Below are 19390 nucleotides of genomic sequence, written 5' to 3'. Positions count from 1 at the left end.
GTTGACGAGAAGTCGAGAGGTGCGGGCGTTCAAGTGGCCTGCAGAGTTCATCCACCTGCTGCTGCTAATTCCAGCATAGCTACAACAGTAATGAATGATTTAAACATGTGCAAATATTGAATTTATCACCTCTTTAACGGCATCACCCAGTTTCTATCCATCTCTGAATGGGAGATTTACTCATCCTCATTCAGATTTAACCCCCCCCCCCCTCACTGCATGTGTCATAATGAGATGCTTTTCAGCCTGAGCGAGTATCTCCCACTGGACCCGCGTGGATCCAGAATCCTCATTTATCATCACATGCTGTTGTCCCAGGACGACAGCGCTTCTGAGAAAAGGCAACGACGAAACACTTTCCAGTAACCTGACAGCAGGTTTGCATGTTCTCTACAACCCTTTGACCTGATTCCTATTAGGATGAAGACTGTGAAACTAGGTTTTCCCATGAAACGGATTATTTAAACAAAATAACAGGACACATGACCCGTTTCTGAGGATAAGAGCCGGCGTTCGTAGCTACACGCTGATGCTTCACAGCTCCTATTTTTAGAAACAGAGTCACCAACCTGCCTCCTACCTGCATCACCCAAGTCCGTCCAGCGCTAAGCTACGCATAGCTGCCGTTTTTGTAGTATCTAATACCCGATAAGCCTTTGTGACAGTCGCCCATTCTTCATTCATCCTTTTGGCTGCAGTCCCACCTGAACTGTCACGAGTAACTAACTTTATAGAGAGGTAAGCAAAGCAAATGAAGGTCAATAACAAGAACTATTGTGTTTGAGTCTGATGATTTAAATAAAATGCATGAGCAAAATGTCCAAAGTCCTGGAAAGTGGATCTGGACAGAGTTTGTGATAGGTTATTAACGCATTGACTGTTTGACTGTGTCCATGCACATGCCTGAATGCATTCAACTGTGACTTCTTAGTGATTTGACAGATCATAAAAGGCAGGTAGAGTGAGAGCCCACTCTGAGACTATGTATAGCAAGAAGCATGAGACCTTGACGGCCTCACCATGGTCTCACACCAGCCTGCAGCAAGCAGGCGTTTTCCACTGGACTCCACTGTGGAGGGGTGCGATGGAGGGATGCCCCTGCTTCACCACCACTACCATATAAGACACCGGAGACACCGGAGAGTCTCTCCAGGTGTAAACCTTGAGGCACGCTGCCTTCACTTTGTCTAGAATGTCACTCGAAGCTTGTTTTCCCCTTTCTCCCAGTTTGGCAGGAGATCGCGTTCGGGAGCAAGGTCACGCCTCAAGTTGTGTTGAGAAACCCAAACCGGCAATTTGCTCACTTCCATTAGGAGCCAAGTAGCAGAGGGCGTGTACCAGTTTGAAGTGTGTGTTGGGACAGCTGCTGCCATTACTACACCGCTCACACGCACTGGACGTGCTCTATTTGAAATCTTCTGGTTTATGAAGTCAATGAATGCACTTTTATAAACACTGAGATCAGCACAGTTTTAGTCATTTTGCACAATTATCCACTTCACAGAACTTGATGAGCTTTGAAACTTCTAGCTTTGGATCAGATTAGTAGTGTTCCTAATAAACTGACAACAAAATGTACATTATGCGTGTTCTGTTTGGTGACATTTGACATGACTTCACCTCCACTTTTATTGCATGGCTGTCACATGATGCATGCTCGTATTGCAAGTGTCTTATGAACCAACAACACACAAACAAACATGATCATGTGCTGATGTTTGTTTTTCTCTTATCGAATCGTAAAATCAGTAAAGAACTGAAATCTGAAACTGAACTGAAATCAGTATATGAGGTTCCATCTCCCTGATCCGACACTGTTTACGTTATTGAAATGTTTATCTGTGAAGAGGTCTGAGCGAGAACATTGTGGCCATCAACATTTTTACGACATAGGGGTGAGTGCAGTGCCAGTGAACATGTGTCTGACAGTGGGAGGAACCAAGCAAGGGCTGGAGTCACTGGATATTAGTCCCCGAAATAGCCCCACAGAGGGTATAAAGGGGTCCCGTCCCAGTCGCACCAGCAGACGACAGTTAACACGGCAGAAAACCAGCATCCAGTTCAGACGGGAGACTTTCACAGCAGGCGTGGAAATGAGGACGGTAGAATAAGACAAAGGGACTGGGACCTGACAAGCGAATGCAAGGATTAGTGAAGCACCTAATACTGTAACAGCAGGAGCTACTGTGGCTGGAGAGTAAAAGGATAAGAAGCAACGCGCGGATAGAAAGAACCCACGGATCTTAATCTGTAATTGACTTAGTGCCGTCGCTTGGATTTCCCACCTCCTCCTCCTGGGCTGGCAGCAGCGGGGGGGCAGAGCCACCGCCACCGCAGGGATGAAGTACAGCTACCACGTACCTGTGTCCACGTACACGCGCAGCTCGCAGTACACGCCGGCCTACCCCTCACCCAGCAGCCACTACACCCCCACCCACTACACATCTGCATACACCCCCACACAGTACAGCAGCACACACTACAGCCCGTCCCACCTCACAGGGTCCAGCTACAGGCCCGCGTCGGCCTACGTCCCGGCGTACAGCAGGTCGCGCTACAGCTCGTCGCAGCGCGTACAAGCACGGGAAAGTCCCGCACCTGTGCTTCCCGTCGCCGCGGCGAAGAGGAGCGTGCACTTCCCCAATGACATCATCTTCCAGGACATCGTTAGACGAGGGGATCTGGAGCAAATCGGCCGCTTCATGAGAGCGAGGAAGGTCCGTGTGGACACAGTTTTCCACTCAGGTGAGCAAAATATCCTCAGCGTTTTATTCCCTGCAGACAGTGAAAACTCTACCCATTAGATTTAATGGCATCTTTTAGTGCTGAGCCATGACCTGACAGGGTGATGCACAGTCAGCAGCGCTGCAGGTGACTAAGAGGGTCTTGTCTTGTGTGCAGGTATGGCAGCATTACATGAAGCCGTACTGACCGGGAACCTGGAGGTGGTGAAGCTTCTGATGAAATATGGCGCTGACATTCATCAGAGAGATGAAGATGGCTGGACGCCGCTGCACATGGCCTGCAGCGATGGCTACCCAGAGATCGCCAGGTGAGACAGGACTGTTTAAGCTCTTATCAGACTGATTCAACTTCATTTAGGGAGAAATTATGCACATTATGCGTATATAATATAATATATATATATATAATAGATATATAATATATAGATATATATATATATATATATATATATATATCTTATATATATCTATATATATAATATTTATATATATATATATATATATATAATATATATATATATATATACGCATATGGCATAATTTATATATATATATACTATTACTGCATATGTAGCTATATAATATATATATATATATATATATATCTATATATATATATAGATATATATATATATATATATAAATATTTATATATAAATTATTACATATATTATATATTATTATTATATATTATATATTATTACAGATATTTAGACATTCAGGCCAGTATTAGATCAATATCAATCATTATCAATATTATCTCTTTTAATTATCTTTATAAATGCATGACCCTTAACACAGGATGGTTTCACAGCACAGCAAACAGTTTTTTATCCTCCACTCAGATATCTGCTGGCAATGGGAGCCAGCGCAGAGGCGGAGAATGAAAGTGGAGAGAAACCCGCAGACCTCATCGACCCAGACTGCAACGAGCTGACTAGACTGTTTGAGGTCGGCTGTGTGTGACTGTGCATCAAATAGACCCGAGAGAAAACAACCAAAAACGCAACTTAACAATTTAACAATATTCAGTACAATACTGAATAAGCAGGTGGGAATGATTTCGGTTACAGCTCAAGGATGGTTCTGTGTCCGTTTCAAGGTTGAGCAAAAAGAACTGTTGTGTATTTTTCATACTGTCTATATGACTTTTCCTGTCTTCACTTATGCTTCAAGTGACATAATGCATAATGCATTTACGCCACAGATTTTGAGATGTTTATGTCCTATGCGTTCTCACTGCTGGGCAGACAGAGGACTCACTAGTACTGGGCTAAGATCAGAAAACTAACTTTATTTTCCCCATATGTACAGATCTATCTCATTTTATGCATAGCAGAAACATAAATGTTGGCAATGAAGGTCTTATTTTTGTACATTTTCATAAATAAACATGTATTTTATAAATGTGATTGATTCTGTTGTACAGTGTATTGTGCCATTACACAAGATGCCCTTTGGTTTGACTATTATTATTATTATTATTATTATTATTATTATTATTATTATTATTATTATTATTATTATTATTATTATTATTATTATTATTATTATTATCGTTGTTTGTTTGGCAAATATTATGGTTCGTTGACCGATTTCACTTCCGTGTCTCTTCCGGAAATGATTGGTTGGCATTGGCAACGTTTTAGCCAGGTTAACGGCGTACACAGTCTTTGATTAAAGAAAGCGAAAGGAAACATTATTAACTATAGTAAGTATAGTAATAAGTATATTCTTGTCGCTTTTGTCTTTAGAAAAATAGATATAAATGTAGAATGTAAAGCGTAATGTAATGAATATGATTTACGAGTAGCTGATAAGATTTTAGCTGTTTTAAGCTAGCGATACAAGACAATGTAAAGCATCCGCTAGCTAGCTGACGTTAGCTAATATGAGTCGGAAAATCGGTAATTCATTTTTATCTCAGGATGTAGCTTTCAAATGCTACGAATACGGAGCAACTGTGTTGGGAGGTACATAGAATGGCTCGTTTAACCTGGGGTTTCTGGTTGGGTTTGGCTGTGTAGCCTGCTGCTAACAGTGCTGGGGTAAAAACGTAAACAAAAGCCTGTGGGTTAGCTGACGGCTGTTTTAACTTGATTTACACATGCAGAAGTCCGCTTTCTTTGGCTTCCTAGAAATAGTTCAAACTTGCAGCAACGCCAACAACGTTAGTCAGTAATGTTGACGTACAACAGATCGTATAACACATCAACTCAGCTGCATCTGTAGTAACGCTAGCTAACCTTAGCATGTGGGCTAACCAGCACGGTCAACGATATTTTATTGGTTTTATTAATGTCATGTCACCAAACTCAGCTTCTTGAATCAGCGGTGCTGTATTTGTGATGGTTTTTAACGTGATTTTATTGTACTTTGCTGCTGAGCTGAAATATTCATACTCACGTCTTTTTCTCTTAATTATTACGTTGTCAAGTAGTTGCTAATAATTCGTCTTTTAATTCACTAATTGCTTTAGGACTTCAGGAAAATGTAAACCTTTTACTTTTGTTTATCGGTAGAATCGAGACCTTAGATCTTCTGAACCTTCTTGTTCTTCAAATCCACTCACCATCGAGGAGCGAAGAGCGAGTACAGATTGCAAACAATGACCAGGTCTGGGAAACGAGTCACTAGTGCAAAATGTTTAACTAAGAATATATACATATATATTTAATAAAAATATTATAAAAATAATACCTTTGCTGCTTTCATACTTGTGAAGCTCATCTGCTCCCAGGATGGTGAATAGTTACAAGCGGACCTCAAGCCCCAGATCCCCTACTAATAGTGGGGAGATCTTCACCCCAGCACATGAAGAAAATGTGCGCTTTATACATGATAGTAAGTATGCTGCTGCACAGACACTATGCTTCTTTTTTTACACACATTGCATACAACAGTAGATATGTGTTGATCCATCCATACATTATCCATCTGTTTTTCACTATGGGTGGTCCCTGGGTAGAATAATTTTGCTAGGGATTTATCCTTTCAGCATCTGGGCCGAACTAATTTTTTTGTATAAAGCTCTCTAGAGAATTCAGGCATCTGCCTGGCTGAAAATGCTTTAATGATTTTAGAAATTTGTATATTATTTATTAAAATATTGGATTATCTGATTCTAGAATGTGGGTGTTTTTGTTATGTATATGTGTAACCATGCTTGTGATAGTTGTCAGCATTGTTACATATGTCATATTTATACTTCCACAGGTTGGCAATGTGTGCTCAGAGACATCAGATCAACACAAAATAGTGAACGCAATGATCGTGGACCACAGGAGTATGTGGAAAAGAACCCAAACCCGAACCTGCATTGTAAGTTACATAGTGATTTAGTAGTTAAGTGGAGTTTTTTTACCTGAGACCTTAGAAAATTAATCAAGCACCAACAAGGTAACCTGTTTATCATTCTTGCAGCTTTCACACCAGTGGACCTGAGTGACCTCAAAAAGCGCAACACACAGGACTCCAAGAAGTCTTAGTGTTTGTCATGCCGGTCCAGTCGCTTTTTTCCACTCATGATCCTAAAGAACTTTTCCTCCGTCAGCCCTCTGTCAGCCGGAAAAGTCAGCCCTGTTGGCCAGTTTAATACAGAACGACAATCTCATTTCTAAACTGTGGATCATAGCAACCCATCTTTTTTAATTCTTTACAACTCACTTATAAGGAAGGAATTGGGATTATAGGGAGCACAACTTTACCTTAGTTGGTTCATGTGTTTTTTAAATCACAGAAGCTTCATGTGTACATTTTTTTATGTGAAAGGGACTGATTCAAATGAAAAAAAATGCTGACAACTGATGCTGAGGTATAAACTCTTGACAGTCTCCGCAGGACACAAAAGACTGCAGTCTTAAATACAAACCTTGTTTTCTTTACTACTGCTACTTTTATGATTTTGGAGGAAAATGCGAAAGGGCTGACTTTTTTTTAGTTTGTTTTGGAAGATAGTCTGATTGATAAATTGTAGAAATAATGGAAAGGTTGCATTGGAGCCATACTTGATGGAAAGATTTTGGAAGCCAAATGCAATGTAGATGGCCAACATTTTTATTATGAATTTCCGTGCCCTCAACAGGACTTTACTAAATATAGGTCTCCCCAAGTAAACTGTCCTTAGTTAAAACCCCTCCCCAAGCCTTGAAACAAAGTATTGAATAAAAGACTTTTACAGTACTCTTGCCTGTGTTGAACCTACATAAACTTGACCAAGCTAAATTTCACTGCAAATGCAACTCACTTTACTTTTTAGTTTTGCCTTTTTGTGTTTGGTTTAATATTTTTAACTTTGTCCAAAAGGAACGTGTGAAATGTATGTTATTTCCTGGTTATAGTTTTAATTTTAGGAATACATCAAAGCCTTATTGTCCTTTATCATTTAAGTCTGGTTAATTTGATTTCGATGATTTGGTTGGTTTTTAATTTCTACCTAAAATAACAAACCAGGCGTTACAAATGAATTAGCTTTGATTCAGCTATTTTGATTTTCGATTGACTGCACCTACACAAGATACGTATTAGCGTCTAACCAAAAGTGAAGACAAGGTGCGGGCACATTTGAAATAGTGGGATGTCAGTCAAATGTTTGTTCATTCTGGATAAAACAATGCTGGCGAGATTTCAATGCCTGCTAAAGTAAAACGATTTCTATCAACTTTATTTAACAGTTTTTGCGCTTGTTTGTGGTGTTTTACGTCGTGACGTCAATGAACACGTGAACTACGTAGCCGAACCAGTGTGCGTATAACAGCCGCCTCCGGGTCATTGTGTTTTATTCGTCGGTGTGGAGAGCTTTGGAAGGACAGGGAGAGGGACCAGAATCTAGGGGCTATTTTTTTAAGATTTTGTTTACAGTTTAGCATTATTGAAACAATATAATGGCCGATAAGATGGATATGTCTCTAGACGACATTATCAAACAGAACAGGCAGCGTGGTGGAGGTCGAGGTGGAAGAGGCAGAGGCCGCGGAGGCTCAGGCGGCGGCCGAGGAGGAGGCGCCGGGCGTCTTGGAGGCGGCGGTGGATTTGGAGGCCGTGGCGGCGGATCTGGCCCCATGAGGAACCGACAGAACCTGAACCGCGCCCGAGGCAGACCAACACCTTACAGCAGGGTATGAAAAAGTTTGAGGAATGGGCAGAAATTACCTTCGGCAATCCTGAAAAAGCCTGGGTAACGTCCTTCTGTTCTCCAGTAGGCTTGCTAGCTAACCCTCTAACCAGCTAGCTAGTCGAGCACTTAAAATAATTGCTAACCGCCGAGTTTCCCTCGGAGGAACGCTCACTGGTTATGCGGTTAAGCATTAATTGAAGTTGTACGTATAGTTTGTCCCTTCTCCTACGCCCCATGTGTGTTGCTTCGTTTTTCAAGAAGAGGCCTCGCGGAGAGCTCGAGTGTTAGCCGTGCTGGCTAACTAGCCAAAGCTGGAGAAAGGCCTTGGCGGCGCCATTTTGAAGCCAGCACCTTAAATTGAATCCCAGTCTCCTCGGGCACTAACAGCTCGTTCAACTCTAAGTGTGAGAGCGACGATGAAAGAAAACCACTTCAAGAAAATTCACCCGAAGTTGTTTTTTTTTTGTTTTTGTTTTTTTTGGGAGCATAGTTTTTCCACGGTTACGAGTGCAGCGACCAGGCGGCCTTTGTGCGGGAGTAGCTGGCGGGTTTTACATCAAGGCCGTTGGTGGCTTTTCAACCATTGTGGCCCAGTCACCTCTGGATGGATCTGTGGACTTCAGCCCCGCGTAGTGTCCATGTGAGGCCAATCTTCACCCCTTAAGTGTGAATGAGTAAACAAAGCCACAGTCAAAATGGCGTGGTCTCAAAATGGACGCTCAGCTAATCCACGCTCGCATATAGGGGCTGTTTTGCCCTTTCTGGTTGGCTTTGCGATCCATCCTCTACTATGGACAATTTCCCCTCACGAAATCCAATTTCGTGGCTTGATAAAGAACTCTTGGGCGGGCCTTAAACTTGGTGCAACGCTGGAGGCTACGCTGCTACAGATGGCGACCCCCTGTGTACCCGAGGATCATATCTGGAGGCGCAGATGGCAAGACAACAATGGGCACTATTGGTAGCTAGTCTGGGTGGGGAAATTGATCAGGATTTTAATGGTGGGTGGGATTGGGATAACAGTTTGATCTGTAGCATACACTGACAAATGCTGCTAGACCTCACTCAAAATTCTGTAGTGTGTATGTAAATACAATGGCTATACAGCATATCCCCTTGCTGTTATGGTTAAGTGTTTGTCCTGTGTATGTTCCTCTGTCTGAGCTGATTCACTTGCTTGTAGTGATGGGGTGGGCAGGGAACTTTGGGAGAACCCTCTTGGGGGAGCAGAGCACCATGGCCCTGTTGGAAGTGGAGCCCCTGCTTGCCCCAACACCCAGCCGTGTGGAGTCTGTGATTGACAGAGGCAGGGGGATCCTGAAGTCAGCAGGTGCGTTCTCTTTCGTCTTTTGCAGCCGAAACAGCTTCCCGATAAGTGGCAGCATGACATGTTCGACAACAGCTTCAGCGGCTTCAATGGTGCTGCTGGAGGCGGCGGAGGAGCTGGTGTGGAAACTGGAGGGAAGCTCCTTGTGTCCAATCTCGACTTTGGCGTGTCAGATGCAGACATTCAGGTACCTTCATTTACTTTTTAATATCCTTTCATGTTCACAATGCTCCTATGATAAAGGGTGGGGTAAATGCATGACTGTTCATAGTTTTGCTTTTCAATTTCAGGAACTCTTTGCTGAATTTGGGACGCTCAAAAAGGCTGCAGTTCATTATGACCGGTCTGGGAGAAGCTTGGGAACTGCAGATGTTCATTTTGAAAGGAGAGCCGATGCCCTCAAGGCCATGAAGCAGTACAATGGCATTCCACTTGATGGTGGGTTTCAATATTTTCTTTTCCAGATGGTTTATGGTAGTCAGTACTTTGTTTAAACATTACTTAAATGGATTTGAGGTTTACATTTTTCTTTGTTTTCTAGGTCGACCAATGAACATACAGCTCGTCACATCACAGATCGACGCACAGAGGCGCCCTATGCAGGGGTAAGTGAAGCAGTGTTTATGTACTTTCAGAGATTGTAATCAGTGGTTTAAATGTGTATGGTTTCTTGTCAGTTTGAACAGGGGAGGTGGAGGCGGTGGCATGAACAGAGGTCGTGGCAGCTTCGGGGGCATGCAGAGGGGACGTGGAGGCCGTGGTGCAGGCACTGCCCGAGGACGGGGTAGAGGTGGCCGCGGTGGTGGCGGCGGCGTAAACAAGCAGCAGCTTTCAGCAGAGGAACTCGATGCCCAGTTAGATGCCTACAATGCAAGGGTATGTTCAGCAACACGTTCATCTAGAGCATGTTTTGTACTGGCAGCCACCTAATTTCTCCCTATATTCTTTATTTCACAGATGGACACCAGCTAAAGACAAAGCTCTTCTTCTGGGTTGACGTCTTATTTGTCTGCACAGAATTGTTTGTTACAGATGTGCAGAATATTTTACACTTGGCTGTCTTCTGATGTGATTGAAATTGTTGTTCCGACCTGTTCTTTTAAATGCTCCGAAGTGTTTTTTACCAGTGTTTGTTTTTTGTTTTTTTTTTCTCGCCCCTTAATTTTCTCATGAAAATGGTTTTGGCTGTAGGTTGATGTGAACTGGGTTTTTCCAGTTCCTCCCCTCTACCCTGTAGTTGACGAAACTTGTAATAAAAACCTGCAGTGCATATTAACCAAATGCAGTATCTGTTTGTCTTTTTTTTTTCTTTATATTGTTGGTACATTTTATTTTAAAACAGCATTTGTCTGTGAAAACTGATTGAACTAAGACCTGTTGGCATCTAATGAGAACATCTCCTTTTTAAATGTGGTTAAAATTTATAAACTGCAACTAATGTTTAAATTATTAGAACTTCCATGGACAGATTCGAAGCAACTGCCAAACGTGTTCATGTGAAGTGTCCTACAGCGCCTGCAGTAGCGCGCCGCTGCCACTAGATGTCCTCTGTCATTAAGTGATTCCATATATGGCGTCAAATAATGCCGCTTCAGGATTTGAAGGGTTAGCCACGCCTTTGAGCTGAATTGAAGCCTGCATTTCGTACTGTTCTTGTTAGGATAAACGTAGGTGCTCGTGTATTGACGCGCCGGAGCTGTCGGGTCTGTAAATTAGATGAATAGCTGTACTTAAAACGTCTCAAATGTTTGAACACGGAGGCAAACTAACATGTCCATGCGTGTCACAAGAGGAATTCTTCCGGAAGTGTTTGTGCATAAACTTTAAGTAGTTACCAAACTGCTTCCGGTGGGGTTTTCAAATTTAGAGCAAGATCGCTTCCGCTCATTCTTTTATCTGTCTTTCTGTCTGTAAAAATAGAGTGGAGGATATGATGTGGGACTATTAAAAGTTTTCTCTTATTTAAAACAATGTGTGTATTTAATCGGTGCTAGGAAACCAATTCATGAGGATTAAATTTGGAAAATAAATTAGGTCTACAAGTTTTATATTTATAATAATGTGAGTTTACAAAAGGTACATCTTATTTTGCTTTGTACTTCACAGAGGCAATTAAAGCAGCCACATGTATTATGAGTAGCCATCCTCAAGTTATTGCAAGAGTTACTTTATAGGTATGCATAGATGTGCTACTAAACTCCCATGTTGACGTGAAATGTTATTGTAATTTGCACAATGAGAAGTGTGGTGTAGACCAACCTGCTCTTCCAGGAGGTTTGATGCAATTACCTGAAGATGTTTTTCTTTCCAGATGATGACATCTGGAGTGGATTGAATAATACAAGCAACCAGATTCTTTACTATACGAATAGACAGAGTTACAGCATATTTATATAAGTATCTACAGATTTTTTTTAAAAATCAATTTTTGTTTTTATTTTGAAGTGGACCGGAAGTTGTAGCTGCGCTCCTAGCCGCTGGCTCAGATTTTCTTCTGCCGCCGAACTTCAGTCACTGTCGCCACCATTCACAGGAGACTGCCCGGACCTGTCAGCAACATAACGGTGAGAACGGATCTAAAACTCCCTGTAGATTTACAACCAGCCGCTTTCGCTGAGTGGCAAATCATTTCAGAGCATTTAGGCGCGAGTTAGCAAGTTTTCCGTCACTTTATTTTGGGCTAACTTCCAACGGGGAACGTGAGTTTTACTAAGAGGGAAGTTTCTGCAAAACGCCACTTCCTGTATTCGAGGCGGCTCTTACATAATTCATTTTTAAGACGTTGCAGGTGTACAGTTTAAAACTTTTCATACCTGAGTGTGATGCTAAGTCGGTTTAGAGTAAAAGGTGGTAGGAAGAAGTATCGAGCTAATCAGTAACTAGCTGGTTGAGCATTTCCGGGTGTTGAGCCTGATCCGAACGGCAGTTAGATAACTATGAATCCAGCCTTAAATCGGGCTCTGTATTATTATTATTATTATTATTATTATTATTATTATTGGATGGATTGACAGGTGAACCCAAACGCTCGGCCACAGGCCCGTTAAGGCCACTTTAAACGGGCCCGTGAGCCGACCGTCATGTGGTATTTGAGGAAGACCTGCTGCTACTTCCTGGATCTCTTGTGAATTTGAAATGGCCCGCAGCGCTCCCACCTTAAAAGCCGCCGTTCTGGCTTTTTCTAGGCGTTTAAACTCATTCAATTCATCTTCATCGCATCTGTTAAAGGCGCACGTTCTTCAAGTGACGCGTTAATGTGATAGATAAATCGTTTGGTTGCCTGAATGGCAGATAAGTGATTTCAACTGCACCATGAGCCCTCCCTTTCCTTCCTGTGTGTGTGGTTGTGATAAATGGGCCTGAGGAGTCTTTTTTTCTTTTTTTTAAGGGCTTTTAGAAAAGACCTAAAGGTATTAATAGTGTTGCTTTAGTTTCAGGCTGAGATTTCACAGCCTTGTAGTAGGTGCCAGGTGGCTGCGCTGGTTTGTGGGTAGAGGCACAGTTATTATCTACAAGATCAAGAGTGCAAAGGTCAAAACTACTGCAGTCTTCCAGAAAAGTGGCCTGTACAATGGAATGCGAGTGACGGGCGTTGCTGAGGTGAAGTAGATGAGGAATGACGACGTGGAAATAACGGCCCTTTTTAGTCTCTGCACAGTGCTTTTCCTGAGCTCCATGTGTCCGTTTCTGTTTTGGTTTGGTCTCAGGGGAATGTGTGCTGGGATCAGTGTTTGTCTCACATTGTGTGGTCCTCTTTAGGCAGAGCACAGCCTTCCTCAGCTGCTACGACGGCCTCCTCAGCTGGGAAACAGTCCTCGTGTAATACGCTCATACCAACTGTACCGCTAATAATATCCCAGCAGCCCTGGAAAACCATTATCCAGCTGTAATCCCTCATTGTGGGGAGCCTGTCACCTCCAACGAGGCTGTTACCAGGGGAGGCAGACTGAATCTGGGCATGACACTCCGACTCCCTCAGAGCGGGGGAATGAGCGCTGACCCCTCAGCTGACACCTTGGCCGTCCCATTCACTCCTAGCTTCCTGCTGCTGCATGCAGGCTTTCTCATCGGCTATTTTTAAACCTTCCTATTGGTTCTAGTTCTTCCTGGGATAGTCATTCTTTTTCTCTTCTTCTAAAGCCACGTCGTTCATTTTCTTTTTGGAAAAATCTAACACCTGTGTAATGATGTTGGTGATTGTGTAGAGAGGTTATCACGAGGCTGTTGGGTCGCAGCTTTTTTACTTCCTCAGTAATCACAAGCTGATAAACAGCATTCTCGTTTCCTTTCTAATTTTCATCTAATTGCTTTCGTCTTTCTAGCTTCTTCTCTTGCCGTCGTCTGTGCATCTGTGCAGGTTGGGTTCCTCTGCGTTGCATCAGCTCTGCCGTGAGCTGCTGGTGCAACACTTCCTGAAAGCTTCGGTGTGTGCAGCTCTGCAGCGCTAACTTAGCAGCAACCAGCATCAGTTCTTTTCTCTCACAAAACCATAGCCCACGACAGTGTAAGCACGCATTTACATTATTAGGGCATCAATGATAAGTCTCTAGCATGGGGCAGCCTTACAGGTAGAAAAGATGTGACGATAAGCTGTGCCTTCACAGTGTGCGGTTTAGCGCTCTAAAGGATGTGAATCATCGAGCTCTTGCCCGAAAAAGGAAGTTTGCAGTAACTTCTCGAGGCCTGATGGCAACCTGACATGCATGCATGCAGCTTTGCTTCAGGTAAAAGCTCTGCACTCCTGCTTAGCCACTGTGTCATTCTTAGATCTTTGTAAAACGCACGTTAGAGGAAAATAACGCATGACTGCCACAGGTGGTAGAATTTAATTTATGCATGGAGTTTGACCACAATCAGTGGTTTTACATGATGAGAGTCATTCTATAAAGAACAGAAATGAGCAAAATGTGTGCATATCACTGACACAAGCGTAGGGTTTAGTGTGATTTCGACAGCTTCTTGTGACAGTATGAGGAACTTACATTTTATGTGTTGGCCTTAATAGAAATTTACATTCACCAAAGACTCACAAGAGCATTGATTTTGTGAATAAAGTGATAAATGAGAAAGACGATGCGCGATCAGAGCAGCGAGGTTAAACCAAAAGCTAAACGTCAGCACAGAAGCTTCCAGTCGTGACTTTTTTAAATCGTACGTCCTTTTGTGTCCTGAGGTCAACTTCCTAGTAACAGTAGTTCAGACCAGCGATCCTCAGTGTCAGGGTTTCACTTCCCATTTCTATCATCAGAAGCTCGCTGCACGTTGCAGCATATGTGGTTGAGCCATCGAGCTTCTGTTGGTGTTCGTGCTCTGATGCCTGGCTGCCTGTGCCTGCTGTGCTATCGTGGTTCATTAACATGTTTCCAGAGCCTGACACGTTTGTTGTTAATCCTCCTTTATCTGTGACCTGAGCTAAAAACCTGACCTGGAGCTTCCTCTGCGTTACGGCTGGCGTTCACATGCTGAGACGTTGCTTTGGTGGCGTTTAGAGTCTTTCAAACTCCGTCAAAGCAGTAAACCAGTTTCCTGTTACCCTGTCAGTGCTGTATGGATATAGATTACTCAGGTATGAACATGAGGACTTGGTCTGAGACAATCCTGCCCCATCGGGAACAGGCGCCGTCCACTCGATACATTTCTCTAATGAATTATTTCTGCAATGGTTCTTGACGCCTGCAGAGAGAATCCGCCTGACGTGTCACAAGTGACACCTGCAGCCACTTTCCTGTCCCCTACGGCCTTGTTAGCCGTAATCCCACTTTATGTAACCCTCCTGCTCAGTGTTGCTAAGGAACAGGGCTAATCGGAAGCCTCGGCTGCTGCCAAGCCTCATGTGTTTGTAAAATTGTGCTGCTTAGTCCAGTGAAAAAAGCAGATTATCCTAATGCAGTTGAGGAGCGTGCAGGTGGAGGCTGTGGATCTGCTACCGAACAGCATCAACTTAGGGTGCAGAGAAATCCATGCATCAGGATGCTGGAGAGGTCAGTACAGGTTAAACGGGTCCATTACACGGATGTGAGCTGCTGAGTCACACAATCACTCATGTTGTTGTTGAAGGAGAAAGAATTTGTTTCTAAAATCTCTTGTTTGTGCTTAAAGAGGTTTGTTTTAAAATTACTGCATGAAGTTTTCTGCGATGGCTCGAACACTGGGCTTTTAGAGGAGCAACAGAAACATTTGTTTTGAAACTCTGCCTGTTCTGTATAAACACAAGCAGCTTAAAATCATTAAAGAAAATAGACAGAAAATGAGATTTGTATCTAAATTAGACTGGGCTCATGTTGGGGCCGGAGGATGACCACCAAGCATCACATCCTAAGTTGTGCTGGAGTTCATACATCCATGTTTCTCCTGATGGATAAATAAATAATAGTTTGAATGGGAAATGCCACCACGTCTTCCACAGCTCGAAGCAAAGTAAAATGTCCCGTACTGGAACCAGGATGTTTAAGAAAAGAGTATTAAACAGCTTTGATTAAATGAAGCAGTGTTGTCTGACCCAGCACTTCCTCTTCCTGTGACAGTAAGCAGTGCAGCATGCGACAGAGCCCCGGAGAGGAAGCCCCGGAGACAACCTGTTCTTGACGCCTCAAGACTGATCTGACCTCATAGCTGAGTTATCTGGTCCTGTTTTCCTCGCTGAGCAACGAGAAACACTCGCTGACAGCTGACAAGTCGGAGCAGAGCCGTCGGCAGCGGAGGAATGTGTGTTCTTACTGGCACAAACAGGCCCAGTGTGGAGAAAAATGCTGCCGCAGCCTCAGGTCCTGCTCGGCCAAAACCCGCGTACGTGGAGGATACGAGGGCGAGACAGGGATGAAGCTGTTTGTTTCTTCGGTTTATGTAGAATGAAGTGTTTAGGCTTGTTTTCACTAAGAGGATGCACCTCTGCTCAGCAGGTAGAACCCTTCGTGTGGTTGTTATCACTTCTTCACGTCCTCTATCAGCACTGATTTGAGTGACGGACCTGTGTGTAGCACCACACACAGAGTAACAGCGCTGTTTGTGAGCGTAGCGTCGTCCATCTGCCTCCTGCAGGTGTCGATTACCTTCACATGTGCCAGATGTTACTGTTTTTTATGAGCTTTGAGTTTTGTAACACCCCGGAGGATTTCCTGGTGCCAGTCGCTGCTCAGGATCGGGCAGTTTGGCCTGTTTGACAAAGCAGCTGTTCCTCCTGTTCCCCGAAGGCAAACGGCGGCTGCAGCACGGACAGCGATGAGCCTTTAGCCTCCACCTGTGGCCTTGGAGCAGCCCTGACCCCACGTAGGAGCGTTCACTGAGCTGCTGTGGTCTAATGCTCAAAACAGTACGGTTTCTCCACGATGGTCCACGCTCAGCTCATTGTGAACCGTTGATTTAATTTAGAACGCTCCCGTCAGGATGCACAACTAGTCTGTGTGCAGGAGGAAACAGTCACATGAAGCCTCGTCACCCCATTCGAGCAGAGAAGCTGCTGTCAGGTGTTTGTCATTCCTGCTCGACAAATGTCGTCCTTCTTCACTTCATTCTATAGAGCTGCAGGCATTATCTCCTGACTTAATATGGAGAAATAAACCGTGACAGAAACACGTCTGCTTCATATTATGCCACAGGTCAAAGGTCACCGGGGCTTCCCTCTGGATGAGTAGTCTGTGATTGTCATGCAGCAGCCAGAGGTCTAATAATTGCTGTGGCTCGTGGGCCTTTTACTTGTGGCTCCCCCCGCTAACCGCTGCTCTCTGTGCCCAGCAGACCATGGCAGAGCAGGAGCCCACACCAGAGCAGCTGGCAGCCATCGCAGCCGCCAACGAGGAGTCCGAAGGCTCCGTCAACTACAAGCCGCCTGCCCCGAAGAGCCTACAGGAGATCCAGGAGCTGGACCAGGAGGACGAGAGCCTGCGCAAGTACAAGGAGGCGCTGCTGGGCAACGCTGCTGTGGTTGCAGGTTTGTATGTCAGAACCCTCCACAACAGTAATGACAGTAATATTGATAATTGCTCATTGGAATCTATATTAAAGTGATTTTTATTGTTTGTTTTTCTGTCCTAGATCCCACTGCTCCAAATGTCCAGGTGACTCGAATGACTCTGGTCTGTGCTGCCTCTCCACACCCTCTGGTGCTTGACCTGCAGGGTGAGTAGATCACCGGGGTGGTTTGGTCTGTTCACGTTAGGCGGCAGAGTAATCGTTCGCATCGTGTGACAGAATGACGCGGGTCATTAATCTGCTAACGACATAATTCCTTCCTGCACTTGTTCGAGCATTGATGGCCACACATGTTGCCACCTGGTGGTTAGGATCAGTATTACAAGCTTCCTCCTGTTTGACTAAAACTGAATAAACCCCCGTGGATGTTGTTTCATTCTGATCTTTGTTCTTTCCCCACCAGGAGACCTTGAGGGCTTCAAGAAGAACCCCTTTGTGGTTAAAGAGGGAGTGGAGTACAGAATAAAGATCAACTTCAAGGTGAGAGTTCAGCATTGTTTGTGGTCTCTGGCTTTCGGAGGCGTTGCTGTTGGGATGTTACTGCAGCTGCAGCCGGCTATCTTTGTCGTGGGAAGCAGTTGAGCAGGACGTGATGCGTGTTTTCTTTTTTTCTTTTTGCAGGTCAATAAAGACATTGTGTCCGGCTTGAAGTACAATCAGCTAACATTCAGAAAAGGAGTCCGAGGTAGGGCTGAGTTTCCATAAGTGAAGTTTTCCTACTGTTTAACAATGACACAGGAAAAAGTATTTTTCTAATACCTCTAATTAGCTCAACCCCAAATATTAAACTGTTTCTTTAATTCCTCAACGATCCTGCTTTTGTTAAATCTGGTCCGCTTCACTTAAAGAGGAGGCACTTCCTGTCTCTGATGGCTGTTGTTCCCCCTCTAGTTGACAAGGCAGACTACATGGTCGGCAGCTACGGTCCCAGACCAGATGAGGAGTACGAGTTCCTCACCCCGGTGGAGGAGTCGCCCACTGGCCTAATAGCCCGCGGCACTTACAACATCAAGTCCAAGTTCACCGACGACGACAAACACAACCATCTGTCCTGGGAGTGGAGCCTCACTATCAAGAAAGACTGGAAAGACTGATTTGCCCTCCGCCATCCTCATCCTCGTCTTCCTCCGCTCTGCCTTCCTCTCCTCCTCCTCCTCCTCTCGCTGTCATTCCATTTCTTCCATCTGAATGCATTTCTGGATTCTGTTTCCATTTTAAGCTTTTGCTGTCTCCGTCCGTCATCACCTCTGGCTGTTCCATCACTCTTCTCTCTGAGGTCTCACCTCTGAAGTATTACATTCTTAAAGATGGAGAAAGCAAACACTGTGCACAATCCAGATTTAGCAGTATGGTTTGTTTATAAAAGGACAAAATGAGTAAAAATAAGTGAATTGTTTGATTCTCTCTCCTCTTCTCTCTGTCCCCCTTTTCATTCTGTTTTTCAGATAGTTTTGTACGATTACCGTGATTTGCCTTAGAACGCATTGTACAGGGAGCAGTACTGCTGTACGGTCGCTGCTGGACGCACCTCTTTGGACACGGCCCTCCTCAAGCCTTTGAGCAGATCATTTGTAGCGGGCTCAGTCGCTTCCTGGTCTCCAGAGGATTTAGAAGCGTATGAAACCTGCTCGGAACCGGGGCACAGAATTACCTCTAACCTTCTGTGAACCTCTGCTTCAGCTGAGGCTGTTCCGCTCCTGATCAGGGTATTTTGGCAGTTATTTTAGCAGCCGTGTGGCCTTAACAGTAGCATATGAGGAAAAACTAGTCGTTGATCCATTTGCCTTCATATTATATTTGCCACACCATTATGTCAGCCTGTTTTTAATCTGTGTAAGTATGAACAGGGAATCAGGACTAATGACCTTTAACACCTTAATTTCCCTTTGAGGCAAAAGTGTTGCACACTTTTCTAATTTAGTTATTTACATCAACTCAGAGTCGGGCTAATGGCTTTGTGCTGCTTAGTGTAAGCTTTGAATCAGATCCAACACGGGGGCTTTTAAACTGCTCACCTTGGATTAGTGGAGTTGAACCTCACCATCACTGATCGTGCCTGTCGCCGACCCCGCGGTGACATGTCTGTGATTGACTCGAAGCAGCTCCCACCTACAGGGACATGCGTGAACGGTGCCTGCAGCTCCATGGTTTCCTCTGGGGTTGAGTGGGACTCTGTACTGTGTTACCTGCAGTTTACTGACCTCCTGTGTTCATATTAAAGTCTTCAGACTGGGC

At 44.1% G+C, this 19390-nt stretch overlaps 4 protein-coding genes across 9 annotated transcripts; all 4 read left to right on the top strand.

Moving 5' to 3' along the window:
* Positions 1 to 2014: 2014 nt before the first annotated feature.
* ppp1r27a (protein phosphatase 1, regulatory subunit 27a) lies at positions 2015 to 4204 on the top strand. The gene is made up of 3 exons (XM_029159242.3): positions 2015 to 2745; positions 2902 to 3052; positions 3590 to 4204. Exons 1-3 carry the CDS (start codon positions 2340 to 2342, stop codon positions 3708 to 3710), a joined length of 678 nt encoding a protein of 225 aa, XP_029015075.1. The 5' UTR covers positions 2015 to 2339; the 3' UTR covers positions 3711 to 4204.
* Positions 4205 to 4317: 113 nt separating this feature from the next.
* Positions 4318 to 6926, top strand: mcrip1 (MAPK regulated corepressor interacting protein 1). 4 transcript variants are annotated; one of them, XM_029159330.3, is made up of 5 exons: positions 4318 to 4455; positions 5267 to 5360; positions 5485 to 5588; positions 5961 to 6065; positions 6168 to 6926. In XM_029159330.3, the coding sequence occupies exons 2-5, from the start codon at positions 5353 to 5355 to the stop codon at positions 6230 to 6232; spliced, it is 282 nt and encodes a 93-aa protein (XP_029015163.1). In that variant the 5' UTR covers positions 4318 to 4455; positions 5267 to 5352; the 3' UTR covers positions 6233 to 6926. The 4 variants fall into 4 exon arrangements, with proteins under 4 accessions (XP_029015163.1, XP_029015160.1, XP_055366659.1 ...); XM_029159327.3 differs by having other exon boundaries at positions 5470 to 5588; XM_055510684.1 differs by lacking the exon at positions 4318 to 4455 and adding an exon at positions 4536 to 4717.
* A 586-nt stretch (positions 6927 to 7512) lies between these two features.
* On the top strand, positions 7513 to 10468 carry alyref (Aly/REF export factor). Its single transcript, XM_029159326.3, has 6 exons — positions 7513 to 7861; positions 9216 to 9374; positions 9478 to 9625; positions 9729 to 9792; positions 9865 to 10063; positions 10145 to 10468. The coding sequence occupies exons 1-6, from the start codon at positions 7628 to 7630 to the stop codon at positions 10157 to 10159; spliced, it is 819 nt and encodes a 272-aa protein (XP_029015159.1). The 5' UTR covers positions 7513 to 7627; the 3' UTR covers positions 10160 to 10468.
* Positions 10469 to 11593: 1125 nt separating this feature from the next.
* Positions 11594 to 19389, top strand: arhgdia (Rho GDP dissociation inhibitor (GDI) alpha). 3 transcript variants are annotated; one of them, XM_029158342.3, is made up of 6 exons: positions 11594 to 11751; positions 16922 to 17114; positions 17219 to 17302; positions 17559 to 17635; positions 17777 to 17840; positions 18047 to 19389. In XM_029158342.3, the coding sequence occupies exons 2-6, from the start codon at positions 16925 to 16927 to the stop codon at positions 18247 to 18249; spliced, it is 618 nt and encodes a 205-aa protein (XP_029014175.1). In that variant the 5' UTR covers positions 11594 to 11751; positions 16922 to 16924; the 3' UTR covers positions 18250 to 19389. The 3 variants fall into 3 exon arrangements, with proteins under 3 accessions (XP_029014175.1, XP_029014176.1, XP_055366658.1); XM_029158343.3 differs by having other exon boundaries at positions 11622 to 11751; positions 16919 to 17114; XM_055510683.1 differs by lacking the exon at positions 11594 to 11751 and adding an exon at positions 15133 to 15168 and having other exon boundaries at positions 16919 to 17114.
* Position 19390: the final 1 nt, after the last annotated feature.

This window comes from Betta splendens, chromosome 8 (genome assembly GCF_900634795.4).
Source record: "Betta splendens chromosome 8, fBetSpl5.4, whole genome shotgun sequence".
Taxonomy (NCBI): domain Eukaryota; kingdom Metazoa; phylum Chordata; class Actinopteri; order Anabantiformes; family Osphronemidae; genus Betta; species Betta splendens.
The sequence above is the reverse complement of the archived record's forward strand: the minus strand, read 5'-3'. Positions and strand labels throughout refer to the sequence as shown.